The sequence below is a fragment of the Lithobates pipiens genome, unplaced genomic scaffold (genome assembly GCF_037356315.1).
Source record: "Lithobates pipiens isolate NorthernLeopardFrog02 unplaced genomic scaffold, aLitPip1_a1.2 Scaffold_27, whole genome shotgun sequence".
Classification (NCBI taxonomy): Eukaryota; Metazoa; Chordata; class Amphibia; order Anura; family Ranidae; genus Lithobates; species Lithobates pipiens.
In genome coordinates this window covers 138023280-138040484 of record NW_027507788.1, presented here as the reverse complement: position 1 = coordinate 138040484, position 17205 = coordinate 138023280, and the positions used below count along the sequence as shown (strand labels likewise).

The window sequence follows — 17205 nt, the reverse complement described above, 5'->3', positions numbered from 1 at the left end:
AGGCCCAGAATTATTTAAAGGCTGATGAATGTCAGAGGCAGACTCTGCAGAGAATAGTGCCAGAGCATGCTTGGAGCCCCTGTTAACAGATTGCTCAACTAACTTCACAAACAGCTAAGAAGTCCATAGCGGACATGGTGGTCTAACAGTGAAAACATTGAGGTAGCTCCCAGTTAAGTCTTGTATGGATTTGACATCCAGTGCTAGTTGCTACATATTGTTTTTATGGTAGCTTGATTCAGGTGCATTTGCCATCTGTAATACTCTGCTATAACTGTACTTTACTATTTTTAGGAAGGATAGTATAAAAGAGAGTCCAAAGAAGAAGCGTTGGGAGCAAACTACTCTTCAGTCTTCCCGTGGCAGCACCATCACTGTGACCCAGTCTTCACGGGGTGGCGGAAACGGTGGCACCTGTGCACTAAGAGGGCGTGGTAGCAGCTTCCCTACACGGTTTGGTAACCGTAATGTTTTCATGAAAGAATCCAGTTCCTCTTCAAGCACAGGTTCTAGGTCCAGATCAAGATCTTCCTCTCCGCACAGACGACATTGCCGAAGGTATTTATTTGCTTAACCACTTGAAGACCAGGCCGTTTCTGGCACTTTGTTTAAATCAGTATCTTTTTCTAGAAAATTACATATAACCCCCAAACATTATTATTTTTAGCAGAGATCCTAGGCAATAAAATCGTGTTTTTCAATTTTTTTTTTTTTTTTTATGTCATACAGCATTTGCAGATCTGTTTTTCAAACTCAAATTTTTATTTTATTTTTTGGTGGGAAGAATAACATTTTTTTAATGAAAACCAAAACGTGAAATATACTCACCCCCCCCCCCCCCCTTTTTTTTTTTTTTTTTTTTTTTTTTTTTTCCCCTGTATATGTAAGATGTTTCGTGTAAATCAACACGTCGCGCTTTAAAATTGCGCACGCTTGTGGAATGGCAAAAAAACGGTTTTCAAAAATCTGCATAGGCAAATTGTTAAACTTATTTAAAGGTTGCCTGTTTAGCGTTAGAGGAGGTCGAGCACTAGAATGATTGCTCTTGACGATCACGGCGATACCTCACATGAGTGGTGCAAACACTGTTTACATATGCGTGTGAAAGTTGCGTATATGTTTTGCTTCTGCCGTTCCTTTTAATTCCTATTACAAGGAATGTAAACATCCCTGTGTAATAGAAATAAGAATGACAGGTCCTCTTTTCATAAGTCATAAAGACCCCAAATCTCTTCTTTACACTTTTTTTTTTTTTGTTTTATATAAGCAAAAGCTCAAAAAAATCTTTTGTGCAGGATCGTGTGTGTGTGTGTACACGATACTGCATTTCTGGTTAAGGGGCATGAATGCACGCCACTGGCTGTTCTCTGATTTACATACAGTGGTAGCCAATTGCCGGATACCGCACACTTGACTAGTCAGCTGGCACCTACCAATCATCAGCCAGAGAGAACTGCAAACAAAGCAGCACTGATCACTGTCACTGGTTTCCAAAACGTGTCAATGTCCTCTGCAATATCGCAGTCCTGCTTTAAGTCGCAGATCACTTCCATTAGTAAATAGAAATATCCCAAAGTTGGTTTGCGCAAAAGTTAGAGCGTCTACAAATCACTATACGCTGCTTGTGATTTATTTTTATTTTTTTTTACCAAAAATATGTAGCTATGTTTAGGTGTGTGTGTGTGTGTGTGTGTGTGTGTGTGTGTGTGTGTGTGTGTGTATATATATGTATATATATATTTATATTATTATACATACATACATTTTTTTTTATTTTATTTTTTATATATATATTGTATTTTTTGTTCATAGCGCAAGGCTGCTCTGAATGCTTTCAAGAGAGCCAGCTGAAAAAGGCAATAATCCCACCCAGCCACGATACCAGTAAACCACTTACAAACCACAATGCGTATGTATATACGTATTGTGGTTAATGAACTATTTTCTGTAATTTTTGATTTTAGGAAGTAAAATGCAAGTCCATGCAGTGCAGCCATAGATGTATAGAAGTAAGTTTGACAGCACATTAAGTCAGTAGTCATAGAAAACCTTCAAGGATCACTTGTTAGGAGGAAAAAAAAATCTTCAAGGTGTTCTAAGAACTACTGCCTATTTTAATACTAAAATTCACCAAGCTTTTGATCTGCCGCACGGACGTGCATTTTATTTATTGTTGAAATTGCAACCAGGCAAGGCACTAGAGGTGGCTTGCCAGAGGTGGATGGTGGTTGGATTTCTTAGTGATGGCAAAAAATGTTTAACTTATTTTTTTATTTTTTATTTTTCCTCCCTCTAGTGAGTCTCATTCAGACTCTGACAGCAGCTCGTTGTCTGGAAGTGAAAGCCGAACAGTTAGTCGTAGAAGTCTACAGAAAGGACGTGGTCGTGGAGGACATGGGGAACGTGGCCGTGGAAGAAATCAGAGGGGCAAAAGGTATGTAGCTTCACCTTTTTTTTATTTCAATTTAATGGGTGTACCTGGTTCGTGGTTGGAAGAAAAAAATGGGGACAGAGAAACCTGACTTTTCACTAGCTGCCTTTTTTCAAGTTGTGACTACTTTTTGTCCAAACTGAGGCGAGGAGAATTTTCCTACATAGCCCACATTCAGTTCATACATGTGAGTTCACCCCTAGTATTGTAGCACCTTTCACTTACGAGAATGTTAAATACATATTTCTTTATCATACACCACAAGACATAGGGGTATCTTCATCTCCATTACATGCTGCCTTCCTACAGATTTTCTGTGCTCACAGGAACAATACTCAGACCCTGCTGTGGACATGCAGTGATGGCCTGTAATGTTGCTAGTAGTCCCTGCTGCTACCCCTAGTCTTCCAAGTACTCCCCAGCCTTTGCTCGGATAGGACAAGAGAAGATTTGTTTGTATTGTGACCCCAAAAATACTCCCAGAAGTGGGAGGGGTTATATAGGGAGGCAACTTCCTGTTGGTGTGCCAGTGTCCAGCACCTGAAGGACTATAACCCACATAGTAATTGCTATGGCTCTGTGTCCCGTAATGTACTTCAAAAGAAAAGGATTTTAAAGGTAAGCCGTTATAAAAATCCTATTTACATAATGCAGAGGATTAACCCCTTAAGCTCCACAGTGAGTATAACAAGCATGCTCTGCTGCATATACAGACTGATTTTACTGTTGTAGGTTTAGTAACACTTTTTTTAAATATAAATTATTATTTTTTTATTTTTTTAGAAATGAGCAAAATTTCAACAAACGAAACCGCAAGAAGAATGTTCAAATGGACTTTGAAGACCCAGAAAAGGATTTCAAGAAGGAAAAGCGAGCAGCACGTTTTCAGCATGGCCACAGTCCCAAGAAACTGCGTCTTGAGCCTCTTGTGCTGCAGATCAATAACCTGGATCCTAATGATTCTGACAATCTGGATTGGAATGAGCTAAAAATAGTGGGATCTTCCCAAGATATTACTAAACCTTACCTGCGTTTAACGTGCGCACCAGACCCGTCAACTGTGAGACCAGTGGCAGTAAGTGTACTGTATACTGAAATGTTTTCATCTTATATTTAGCGTACTAGTGTATGCAAGGGTAAGCTTTCAAGACCTGCCTCTGGTAATTACTGTAAAGTTGCCAGTGTGCTTATGTCAACTCTCAACAGAACGTTCAAACCCTGAAATGGGTAGCGTCCTAGCTTTTCACATAGGCAGCACTAGAGCAAATTCATATCTAAATAGAAGCTAAAATTGTGCTGTCCTTGATGGAAAAATATGTAAGGGGTTTGGTTCCACTTTAAAATGTATTTCCACTTTTGATGCCAAATTGGGATAACACCTATCTTATATTTGTTGCGTGTTCCAAAAATAGCTACAAAATTTACTGATTTCTGGAAGTTCCAAAACTGAAGTTTTCATCTATTAACCCTGCCTATAATATGTTGGCATATCTCATCAGTTTTGAATTGCATAAATATTGTCTGTTCTAAAAAAGGGCTCATTCACACATCAATATTTTGTGTTTAATGACTGGTTCACACCTATGCAGGTTACAGCTTGCATATTACAGGTGCATTTTTCAATTGATCCATTGAAGTCTGTAGAATCAAACCAGAAAAGTCCCTGGCCCTCTCCATAAAATGCACATGTTAAATGGACTGCAGTGTGTTTCTACAAAACAGAAAATACACTAAATGCATAAGTGTAAACCAGGCCTGAGTTGCATTTAAGCCATGAATATTTCAATAGATACCATACAGCTCAGTACACACAGATGTGGTAGCATTATGTTAAACATTAATTAGCGTATCTTTCAAGAGTCATTGCCGCTTTTTACCCGCCATTCATTTTTATTGGTAGCGCTCCATACCCACACCTATAGCATTTACGGCGCTTTGTTTAAGCATTTGAAAAGGGTTAGCTGGCTTCTGAGGAAGAGGCAGTGGAGGTTTCTGTATCCCAGAATAGAGCATAGAAAACTAGAACAGAGCAGCTCCAGCCACTTTGTACAGAGCAGCTATGCGGTAACACAATTTGCTTCTGTGTGTGGGGAAAAACATCAAGCCAGCCAGCAATACTTGACAGTGCCAGGCAGGAGCAGAGGCATTTGTCATTGCCGGTAGCAATAAAATCCTTGGGCATGACTTGCCTCCAAGGTAAAAAGGAGACCACCTTCAGGTGACACAGGCCGTCCTATTGGGACTTGCGTTATTTTGGGGTCTAACAATATCAAGAAGGGCATCAAACCTACCTGTGGGTATAATCAAAGAACTTTGGGGGTTATGTATGCAATTTATGATAGTGTATGGAAATGCTCTTGGGAAATCTCTGCAAAGCTATGGGATACACCCAATACCAGCACAACACCCCCCTAAGTATACAAATCCACTGTGGAGAATTCACCAAAATGTCTTATATCAAAACCTAACCATGCCTCAAAGCTGATCATTTTATCTACTTTACTCCCCTTTTTAAGCACTTCCCTCTAGAAAAAACACTTTCGTGGGTGTTTAACATGCTTTTGGTTTTCAGCACTTCAAAAGCATGTCATGAATGCTTATAGGCACTTTAATGAGAATTGTTGCATTCTTTTATAATCGAATCATGTGAATGATCCAGAAGCTGGCCTTCTGGGTTGTTATTGAGGAGTAAGTTGGTGTGTCCTGCTGTCAGTGGACACAGATTGTTTCCTTCCATATTTAGTTCAGTTTGCTTGAGGCCTGTTCCAAACACCTAGACAGGCAAGAACTATTTAAAAAAAAAATGTAGGTATCCTGTGTGAATGGGAACACACATAGTGGGGTTTTCTCAAATTTTATTTTAAAAGTGGAAATATACTTTACGTAAAACTGCAGCGTCAGCAACTCAGCATCCCTATACATGTGGAAGATTTGAAATTGTCATAGCTGAAAATCCTTTTGCAGGGAATGTCTGAAATGTTGACTCTAAGGTGTTTATAAACCTGGGGGGGGGGGGGGGGGGGTTTGGGGGTGGAGATGTTATCCAGTCACATGAGTGGGGGAGTAGTAGGCATGTACAGGATGTCCTGTTTTTTTTTTTTTTTTTTTTTTTTTTACAGAGCACTGTTGCGTGGTTGGAAGAGATTTATTCCTTTTAGCTTGTTTTAGAAAATCCTACCTGACTAGAATAAAGTAACTTCTATGTCGAGTGATATACACCTTTAAATCCAGATATTCTTCCATTTGGAAGGCCTATGCTAACAGGGTGGCGTGGATTAGTAACTGTCTCTACATCAGTTGGCAATTAGTTTAGCTAAAACATGCATGTATGGAACCTCCAAAAACCTCTATGCATTAACATGCTTGCGTACATGACAGTTATAGGATTATGTGTTTGAGAAAGGATCTCTCCTAAAGAGATGGGCATTATTTGGGTATGCTGCTCTTTGTGTGCTCCACTCTCCTGCCTAGAAAGGAACAGATGTTTTGGAGGATAGAAAAAAAACTTAAGACAACCTAACTTCCAGAACATTAAGCTAAAAGTGAGCATTCCCTGTACAGAGTCATATAGCCCACAAAGACAAACGTGCCCTTCGGCCCATTGTCCATCCTGCGGGGCTGTTAATCCAGTGGTCTCATTTGCCCCTTGATTGAGCCCTCAGAGAAGTGTTGCTGTTTCCCCATATCTGAAATTGGAAAGGTGTCATTTTTAGGCTTGGGCATATTTTTATTCCAAAGACATAATGTACACTACATTTACTGTTTTTGTTTCTTTTGAATTGTTTTACTTCACAGGTTTTAAGAAAATCTATAACAATGGTGAAGGGACACTTTAAAGACAAGCTAGATTATGCATTTGCTTGTGAGCAACTAAAATCAATTCGTCAAGATTTAACGGTATGTTTTACTAAGTATGGCTCAGAGCATTGCGTGTGTGTTCAGTTTGTAATGGATTTTTTAATTTTATTTATTTATTTTTGGCGTGCAGGTTCAAGGTATTCGCACAGAGTTCACTGTAGAAGTGTATGAGACCCATGCACGGATAGCACTGGAAAAGGTTCGTCCTCCCCACCCCAAATTGATATACATATTTTAGTATGTAAAATATCTTATCTGGGAAAGTTGTATTACTGCTAATTTATAACATTTATTCCTTTCTCCATGTAGTAGTTTGGGATCACATGGCTGTTTTGAATAACCCTGTATATTGTGCTGTAATGTGCCTCTTTCAATTTGGTTCAGTTTAGGTATGAAGGAAATGCCACAAAAATATATTTTGCACTTGCAGGAAGATTTTTATTTAATTTTTTTTCTCAGAGTTGGGAGATGAAGCTTTTGAATAAGGATTTATTCTGTTGGTTAAACTGCTCATTTTCAAGAGTAGGAGGATATGTAAAAGAAACTGAACAGGCTGCTATGACAACAGCTCCATTGGGTGGCCTAGCCCATAACTGTCAACGTTTCTTATTCTGTATATCCTTTTGCCTGGTACTGCTTATGGTGTGTTGGGTATATCGAATATGGCTATAGTATAGAAGTGCTATCCCTAATAAATGGAAATTGATAAATCCCTCAAAGGGTGCGACTATGGTGGCACTGGTCAATAATAGTCAATGAGGTAGTAAACAAATATCAAATTTTATTCCAATATATATATACCAAACATCAAGTGAAAATGGCATTGATGATAGACATACTTTGATATTGAGAAGAATGGTTACAGACTCCTTTAGAGGTGTTCTGAATTGACAGTACGTATAATTTTCCTAATTTTTGTCTCATAAAACCATGCCGTGAAACTTAAAAACATGCATTGGCGGGCCAAGCGTTGTTCTGACACCACACCTGGTGTGACCAAAGGTCCACTCAGAACAAACCCGTAGAGATTCCCCTAAATGCAGCCTAGAAAAACGGGAGCTGTATGATGAGAAATGGGTGTTGTCACAAATGGGACCACTGTGAATGTAAAGGATCGCTGCATTCACGTAATCCAGGCTGAAGTCAAGTCCAAATATATGTCGCGTAATGAAGCCAAGTGGTCAGTATTGCAAGGTCAATATTAAAGCGGAGGTCCACCCTAAAGTGGACCTTCCGCACATTGGAATCCTCCCCCCCCCCCCCCCCTCCGGCGCCACAATTGGCACCTTTCAGGGGGGAGGGGGGTGCAGGTACCTGTACAGTACAGGTATCTGCACCCACTTCCGGCATAGCTGTCTGAGGAAAGGGGCGTAGATCTACGCCCCTTTCCAAAAGTCCCCCGCTGCCTGCTGGGAAACACACAGATCCCAGAGGCAGCGGGACCATCCTTATTGTGCAGCGCGACTCGCGCATGCGCAGTAGGGAACCGGGAAAGGAAGCCGAAAGGCTCCACTTCCTGATTCCCATACCCAAGTTAGCGGCGGCAGCACCCGAGAGACGACCGAGAGATCGGCTTCGGGTGCCGACATCGCGGGCGCGCTGGGCGGGTAAGTGTCCTTATTTTAAAAGTCAGCAGCTGCAGTATTTGTAGCTGCTGGCTTTTTAAAAAAAAAACGGCGGACTCCCGCTTTAAGGATGAGATGAACACATACCAGAACATTCAGGCGAACACCGTTGGTCTATGGGACACGAACATGCAAAAGTGCTCATTTTAAAGGCTTATATGCACGTTATTGTCATAAAGTGTGTGGTGACCCAGGTCCTGTCCCAGGGGACATCTATCCAGCCAAAAAAAAGTTTTAAAAATGGGCGTTTTTTTTTTTCGAGAGCAGTGATTTTAATGCATAAAGTGAAACAATAAATATGAAATATTCCTTTTAATATTGTGCCTGGGGGGTGTCTATAGTATGTCTGTAAAGTGACACTGTTTTACCGTGTTTAGAACAGTACTACAGCAAAATGACATTTCTAAAGGGGAAAAAAGTAATCCTAGAACTGATCGCAGCTGTAATGAGTTGTCGGGTCTCGGCAATATAGATAACTCATTGAAAAAAATGGCATGGGGGTCGTCACCCCCCCCCCCCCTCCCCCCAAAAAAAATAACCAGGTCCTTTGGGTCTGGTATGACTATTAAGGGGAATCCTTAAATAAAAATTTAAGTGTGGGGGTCCCCCAAAATCCATACCAGGCCCTTCAGGTCTGGTATGGAAATTAAGGGAAACCCTGCACCAAATAAAAAAAAAACGGGCATACCCCCCCCCCCCCCCAAAAAAAAAATCTGTATCAGACCCTTATCTGAGCATGCAATCAGCTTTTTGGACCAATACAGAACTATACTTTTAGTGGTGCCACTTCCTGAATTGTTTCAAGAGTCCCGAATCGTTGGCACTTCGGTGGTTGAGTTTTCGCTGTCACTCCAGTAGCAAGGTGTTTCTATTTCTGCCAATTTTGATTCTGTGACTTTCTTTTACCCTGTGAGACAGTAGCTGTTCTATCTGAATTGTTTTGCTCCCTTTGATTGCTTGGGAATGTGCCAAATTGATTACTGTCCTTTATGATGAGGATGAAAGGAATTTGCCATACCTGTAAATTGCATATCTTGAAATGGAGACACATCCTTCTCGTGTATGTGCTCTTTGTTTGCTAATAAAACTGGAGCTTCATGGAGATGGTGGGGTTATGAGTACATTTGGGGTGGACACACTTTTTTTTAATCCCCTAAATGCAGTGGCATGTAACCCACGGTCAAACAATTTGTGTCCTGTACCCCAAAATAAATTGCAGGTACGTCAAAATTCCTACTTTAAAAAAATACCTATACCGTCAACATTAGATTCACTTTAAGATTTTAATGTGCATTTTGCTTTTTTTGCTTTTCAGGGAGATAAGCTATGTAATACTTACAAGTAGGGTGTTTTTAAACTTTTTTACCGTTGTTTCATTTGAATCATTTTTTTTTTTTTTTTTTTTTTTTTTTTTTTTTTTTTTAGGGAGATCATGAGGAATTCAACCAGTGTCAAGCACAACTAAAGTCTTTGTATGCTGAAAATCTTGCTGGGAACATTGGAGAGTTTACAGCCTACCGCATATTGTATTATATTTTCACTAAAAACTCTAGCGGTAAGTAAATGGCTAGGTATAAAAAAAACATAAGGTACACCCCTTTTTTTTTTTTGTGCCAGTTTGCAGTCTTATCTCCATTTTTCATCTATCTACAGATTTAACTACAGAGATGGCGCACCTGACCAAAGAGATGAAAGAAGACCCTTGTGTCGCCCATGCTTTGTCTCTTAGGAGTGCTTGGGCTTTGTCAAACTATCACCGGTTTTTCAAGCTTTATAGAGCAGCGCCGCGTATGTCTGGGTATCTAATCGACAAGTTTGCAGAAAGGGAGAGGAAGGAAGCCATTAAGACCATGATTAAAACGTATGTTTTGGCTAGCATATTGCTTAATCAAATCTCACTTCAGATTTTTTCCCTTCCTTTGTTTAAAGAACTAGCCCTCCTTTTTTTTTTTTTTTCTTTATATATTTATAGAACTCCCCAGGGGACCAAGTACGAGATGCATGGAACCAAGTGCTTGGTCCTGTTCTAATTGGTGACCCTTTTGTCCCCTAAAAGCGCTGCTATATGCTGGCTATAGCTCCACCCCCCTTTTAAATCCCCAGATTATGAGCGTACTATGGGGAGGTACAGCCAGCATAGTGCCCCAATGATTTATCTACAGCGTTCACTGCAGGTAATCACTGGCTTTTCAAACAGCTATGGAAGGCTGTGGCCACAGCTGACCTGTCAGTGTACAGACTCAGCAGTAGCAGCTAGCCACTCACAACTAGCTAAAAATAGCTGCAGGGATCAGCAGATTCCTGCCGCTGCTATTGGCATTAGGCTGCATCACCCATGTGAATGTAGCCTTACGAATCAGCGATCAGTACTGCTTGTTTGTTCATAATAAAAGATCTCTAAGCCCTTGTACACGGTCGGACATTCCCACAACAAAATCCTTCGTATTTTTTGACGGATTTTGTCCGAAACTGGTGTTGCATACACACGGTCGGACAAAGTTGTCGGAAAATCCGATCATTCGGAACGTGATGACGTTATTTGGTTGTGACGGGACTACGTTCAGGCTAGTAGCCAATAGCTTTGGTCTAGGAATTTGATCTGAGCATGCCTGTCACTTTGTCCGATCGGAATTCTCTACAAACGATTGGACAAAGTCCGATCGGATCGTGTTGTCGGAAATTTTTTTTATAACCAGCTCCCAAACTTTGTTGGTTGGACATTCGGACGGAAAAAGTCCGATGAAGCCCACACATGGTTGGATTATCTGACAACATGGTCCGATCAGACGTTTTCCGTCGGAATGTCCGACCATGTGTACAAGGGCTTAGAGCGTGTGTGGTGATACTTTTTTATTTATTTTTTTAACTTCCACTACTATCTGGTACATAGGAGAGATCCCCCCCCCCCCCCTCCGGTGTCACATTTGGCACCTTTCAGGGCATAGGGGGGTGCAGATACCTGTATAATACAGGTATCTGCATCCACTTCCGGGAATAGACTCCTGCGAGAGTAATGCCCCTTTGCATCACCCCCCGCTGTGTTCTGGGAAACACACAGGTCCCAGAACACAGCGGGGACCAGTGAGGACAGAGCATGACTCGCACATTAGGGAACCGGGAAGTGAGGCCACAATGCTTCACTTCCTGATTCCCTCAGAGGATGGCAGCGGAGGCAGTCAAGAGACAAGCGATTTTTCGGCTTTGGCTGCCAAATCGCGGGCACCCTGGACAGGTAAGTGTCCATTTATTAAGTCAGCAGCTGCAGTATTTGTAGCTGCTGGATTTTAATAATATTATTATTATACTTTTTTTTTTTTTTTTTTTTTTTTTTTGAATGACCACCGCAAAGCTTGGTTAACTTATCTAAAAGATAAACCTGAAACCATAGTAGTATTTATAGAAAAGCCTGCACCAGAGTTGTTATAGGAACATTCTATATTTGTCATTAGCCCCCCAGTTCGTTTTTTTTATAGCTGTAAATGACAGTGTGGCCAAACAAATGAGTAATTGTGAGGGAAGTGATATTGCGTCCCCTTAGAAAGGGAAATGAGTACTAGCCCCTTAATAATTTCAGCCGGGGGAACAGTAATATAAATCTTTTAATTGCAACTCTGTAAAAGGTCTCTTTAGCTGTGGTGTAGAATGTTTTTATACTCGAGGCTGATTGCAGGAGGACATAGGATTGCTCTGTTCTTTGCAAACATGTAGGCTTTTGCATTAAACCTTTGCAGTGTTGAAGGTAAGTATGAAATAGGTTGACTTAACACATTTATTATTGATGTGCCAAATAATATACATGTATCCTTGTTGCACTTTTAGAATCTAATTGTTAATCTGTGCGTATATTGGGTCACTCAAGGCTATGTATGAGCTTTGTTTTGCAGGGATCTTCTGTACAAAGGGATTGGGTTTTCCCTCCTCTGATAGTAATCGGTTGGGACACTTTCATATGGAGGCGCGGGGGCATCGGCTATTTTTAGCTGTGCTTTTCGGCTCAAAAAAGTTAAAAGCGCCCGCAAAGCACCCCTACAGCGGCGCTGCCCATTGATTTCAATGAGCAGGGGGGCTTTAAAGTGCTTCCAAAGATGCTACTTACAGAACTTCTTAGTGTCCTGCCAGCACACCGTTCCAGTGTGTGACAGGAGAGGCCCTTTGCAGTCGCTATTTTTAGCGCTGTAGCGACTGTAAAGCGCCTCAGTGTGAAAGTAGCCTTATTCTCGTCAAATCTAGTATAGCTAGAGAAGATGCTCTATAGATGTTACTCTGTACACTGTACGCTCTATAGTGGTCTCTAGTATCCTGTGCTATATAGCATCCAGCGCTTTTCCTCTTGTACAGTTGTATTATCCTTTTGCAACTCGCCTATTTTTATATTCAATGAATTATTTCAGGCTTGTGAGATTTTTAGCAGTGTAGAGTTCTATGTTAGGTGAAAGGGGGCAATCCCAGTTTAATCAAAGATGAGAATTAATTTGCGGATTCTGTTCTCCCTCAAATTATTGTAATATATTGTAAAAATCAGTTGTTGAATCTAGGCAACCAAGGCTGTAAATTGCATGATTCTCGGCAGGCTGCACAAATCTGCATGAGCATAAAGATATGATTCTCCTAATTTAGTCAAATTATCGCTGTATTATTATTATTATTATTTTTTTTTTTTCCTGGAGTACCACTAGTTTGTATAATGCTGAATTGGACTACTTTTATATAGTTTTCCCACAACTTCTTACCCATCTTGTTTTATCTAAGGCCCCTTTCATAGAGACGCCTCTGTTTGACAGACTCCGCTTGCTCAGAGGGGGATCAATCCGCTGATCCCCACCGAGCAGGTGGATGACAGGTCTGTCTCCGCTCATTAGAGAGTCCCACTCTCCTCTGTAGGGAAATCAGATGAAAACAGACCGCCCGCCGTTTTTTTCATCCGATCTGCTAGACTGATGGAAAAATAAGATCACCATCCATCTGGATTTGGCGGAAAGAATCCGCATAGCAATGGGTGTCAGTGGACATGTCACCGCTGACATGCGCCGCTCTGTAGGGGTGCATAGATCGTCCAATCGGGTCTGCCTGAAAAACTTGCAGGCGGACCTGATCGGATAGCCCTTGTGAAAGGGGCCTAATGGTATACCTGTTTTTCAGTGGTTTATTTCGTTAAAGGGGCAATCCTCTGCTTTCCTGACTACTTCCTTTTTTTTTTTTTTTTTTTTTTTTTTTTTTTTTACCTTGCTGGCATGCTGATTCCCTTTTTTTAATGCTTTCTAAATCAGTAAGTAGACAGAATTGTGCAGATTGGAAAATCCAGGATCCTTTCAGTGAGTATCAAAGCAAGAGGTCAACGGATCAGCCAGACTTTTCTATAAAAAAAAAAAGCAGCAGGGGAATGGCCACCTCCCATATTTCTCTCATTAAAATAAAAAAACAAAAAAGCATTAAGACTAGAATACCTTCTCCTTTTTATGGCGCAAAGTTGCGTACGAATTCAAAAAGCTACATATCGTTTCCTCGCTAATTTTTGCAATTTTTTTCAATATATTCAGACGCTGCTCTGCAGCAAAATAACATTGTCCCCATCATGCACACTGATTTTGTTTGTGCTTTATTATGCAACTTGCATGACAAATCTTAGACAATGTATGGGCTTTTCTGGTGACTGTAACACTGGTCTTTCACCATTGGTCAACTCTGGACATAATAGAAATTACATAATGCTGTCTATCATTAGCATTACAATAGCCGTTTTTGTTTTTCCAAGATCCCGCTATAATTTTTCTGTGCCTGTTTTTTATTTTGCCAGTAAATCCACAATTTTTCCACTCTTAATAGGGTAACAGTGCTGTTTTGTCTTGCTATGCATCCCATCCACACAGCACTGTTACCCTGCGGGCAGCGTGGTCTTAGCTTGACTTAGCTTAGCATGTAGTTTTGAATGAACCTTATAAACCTTCATGGACAGATTCCTCCAAGGTGTAAGCTGGTGCTGGGATTTAAGGGTTCATGCACATTGCCATACAATTATCTGCATTCAGATCATAATTTGTGTATCTAAACACACGATCCTGTCCTCTGATAGCCAGCATCATTCAACCCAATCCCTCTGGACTTGGGTTGTTCTGGGCCCCTCCACAACCTGTGACTAGATAGTGAACGTAGAGGTTGCTCTGCTTGCTTCTCCTGTCAGCATGCTTCTTGTCATACATGAACTGATTGGCTCCTTGTTCTGCTTCTTCCTCTTATACTTTAGTCCTGATGTACGGGAACTGCAAGAGTGGTGTAACTAGGTTAAATTCAGGTACAGACAGTCCCGCAGTTAAAAATATCTGACTTACAAATGGAGGTAAACAATGGGAAGTGAGTGGCAATCTACCCCATGGAAGGGGAATTCACTCCTGTAAGAGTTATCATGGGGGGGGGGAAAAGGTGTATCCACTGAAGATTTATCAGCAATCCTGGTTTCCACAACCCAAAATTTTCAAAATTTGTTTGTCACAGAGACAGCACAGAAAGTGAGGGTAAATCTTCTGAATGGGGGCACAGATAGCAAATCAAACCTTACAGGGGTGTTAACCCTTCCATATGCTATCCAAAAAAGGTAAATATTTTTGTTCACTGGAGTTATTCTTAAAAAAAAAAAAAAAAAAAATTGTACCTGTTCCAACTTGCATACAAATTCAACTTAAGAACCAACCTACAGAAGACCCTATCTCGTTTGTAACCTGGGGAATGCCTGTACTTGAACGCCTTGCATTTAAAAATTTACATTGATTTATTGTTTAGAGCTGCATTAAATTGTGTTTTTTATAAGGTTTGACTTTAAACAGTCTGAATTAGCAGTGACCATTGTAAGTGCCCCGCACAGCTGTAATGTTATCACAAACCTGTAACCTCCACTTTAACTCAAAAGCCTGGCCTGTCACTTACCATAAGTAAAAAAATTGATTTACTGGCATGATAAAAAAAGGTAATAAAACTATAAATCAAGGGGCCTTAGATAAAACAAAGACTTCTGCGTAAATGCCAAACTGAATCATGTTTTTGATTTTGTGCATAGTTTCAATGTATAACGGTCATTTTTATTAAACAGTGTTGACCTAACACTGTTACAATCTTGCTGGCAGATGACTTTTCTGTGCCATTGCAGTCAATTTTGTGTACCATTTGCTGCTGTACTTTAAAATATTTTGCGCCCTGCAGTTAGTGAAGTTACAAAGGTATGTATGTAATTTCTGCTTGTTTATTGTGAAATTATAACCTTTTATTTTAGGTGGGTAATGCAGATTTTCATTGTTCTAACTTGTGTCTTCTTTTTGCTCCTTTTCCTTTTGCTGCTTTTTTCTTTCAATTTAGTTTTCGGCCGGTGCTCCCAATTTCCTACATTCAGTCACAGTTGGCCTTCGAGAGTGAGGAGGAGTGCCATAGTTTCCTGGCTTCTCTGTCTCTTGTGTATGCAGGGAACGACACCAGCAAGATTGATTGCAAGCAGAGCTTAACGGTCTTGCCAAATTTCTGAGCCAGTTTTTAATTGCAAATCAACTTAAATGTGTTTAACAACACATGATTTAAGCTCACACTATGTGTGTATGTGAAACTATGCTTGTATTGGATCTACTTCTGATCAGAGGGTCCATGACTTGGTCATCCATTCTGAACCTGGGCTTCTGACTTACCTGAGAGCCATTTCAGACATTGGTAATTTTCATTGTTCAGTGTTGTGCTATGCTTTTGCACTCTCAACATGGAATTACCATTGATTTGATTGGGTTCAGCCATTAAAGACAGCTTCCAGAAGATAAGTGTTAACTGCTTTGTTTCTACAATGCGATATGAACATGTTGTGGGTGCTGGATAGAAGACTAATCTTGGTTGTTTTGGCAAGGCAGCCATTAGTCCATACCTGTAGAAGACCCTTTGATCTAATAGCCAGCCCACTTGTGGATGAAGAAGGTCCACACAATGGTTTAACCTGGTCAGGAAGAGCACTTGTCTCAAAGAGGTTGAGAGATTTAAGCTGGAAATCTAGCTTTTTACACTTAAGTTAAAATGAGTGTTCTGTACATAAGAGATACTATTTAGCTCTTTACAAAGCCGTATGTAAATTTTGTATTTAAGGGTTTCTTACGTGAAGAAAGGATTTTCTTTTTTTTTCTTACATTTTTTTTTTTTTTTTTACGTTTTTGTATTTTGAATGTTTGATAGATTTGATGTTGTAAATAGACACTAACTATGTTTCAGTTTCTTTTCTCTCTTTACCTCACTTGCACAAAGCCTTTGTCCACCTGCTGCACCAAAACTATTGTGGCTCTGGGGAGAAGGCATGAATTACAGAAGGAAAAAGCCAACTCATAGATTGGGAGAAACAAAATAAGAATTGCAAGCTGTTCAGCCTTGGCGAAATAGACTTTCTTAAATACATGCATATAAAGAACTGTTTTAACATCCAAAAGTCTGCAAATGAAGAAAGAAGTTCATACTACACTGAAAACCCACCTGTATCTTCATGGAATCACTTCCCACTCCTGGATCCTTATAGCCTGTGAGAAGATGTGCTTATAGTTGTATTCATTTGGCCAATTCCTTTGTTTTCTTCTTTTTTTTTTTTTTTTTTTTTCCTCCTACTTGCCCACATTATGTTTTGGGTTTTACTTTATTTCTGTCCTATTTTCAGCAGGTAAATATTGGGTAGTATCAAATACCAAAGCTTTCCCTTCCCAACTTTTTTTTTTTTTTTTTTTTAACTTTTTTTTTTTTCTTTTTTCTCTCATCTAACCTTTTTATTCTCACTTTTTTTTTTTTCTTTTCTTTTGTTATTCCCAACCTCCCTTTCAGCCCATCTTTATGAAAAATGCTCCCCATCCCAATCTTAAAATTGTAACAATGTAGTATTGTGCAATAGTGAACTGATGTTGGTCAAACGCTCCTTTCTTTGCAGATGGTTTTTTTTTAATTTTCCTTTCTCCCTCAATAAACTTATGAGTTGCAAGTAGCTTTTGTTCTCCTTTCAAAGTGAAAGTGTACATATAGAAGAAATTGTAAGGACCAGCTCACACCAGAATGAGGCGTGGGGGAAACCCATGTTCTGCGTGAATTTCCCATACCACGTTCAAAAATCGCGCAGTTGCAATCTACAGTAGGTGTCAATATTAATTTGATACCCCAAATGCACAGCGTTTGCCCACCGGATTGTATGGTACAGAAGTACCACGCAGTGCGGTCTCATTGAGTTTCAAAAAATAGTGCATGCTCTGCTTTTGGTGTGGTGCGATTTTCACCCATTCGGTATGAATGGTCTGAAAT

At 40.1% G+C, this 17205-nt stretch overlaps 1 protein-coding gene across 3 annotated transcripts in view; it reads left to right on the top strand.

Moving 5' to 3' along the window:
- Positions 1-16894, top strand: part of LENG8 (leukocyte receptor cluster member 8) — a 53445-nt gene extending 36551 nt beyond the window's left edge. For all 3 annotated transcript variants that reach the window (XM_077457554.1, XM_077457553.1, XM_077457552.1), the window contains 8 exons: positions 295-558; positions 2297-2434; positions 3215-3506; positions 6227-6328; positions 6420-6488; positions 9340-9469; positions 9568-9775; positions 15259-16894. In XM_077457554.1, coding sequence (XP_077313680.1) covers positions 295-558; positions 2297-2434; positions 3215-3506; positions 6227-6328; positions 6420-6488; positions 9340-9469; positions 9568-9775; positions 15259-15421 — 1366 coding nt within the window. In that variant the 3' untranslated portion in view covers positions 15422-16894. The remainder of the gene's footprint in view (positions 1-294; positions 559-2296; positions 2435-3214; positions 3507-6226; positions 6329-6419; positions 6489-9339; positions 9470-9567; positions 9776-15258) is intronic.
- Positions 16895-17205: the final 311 nt, after the last annotated feature.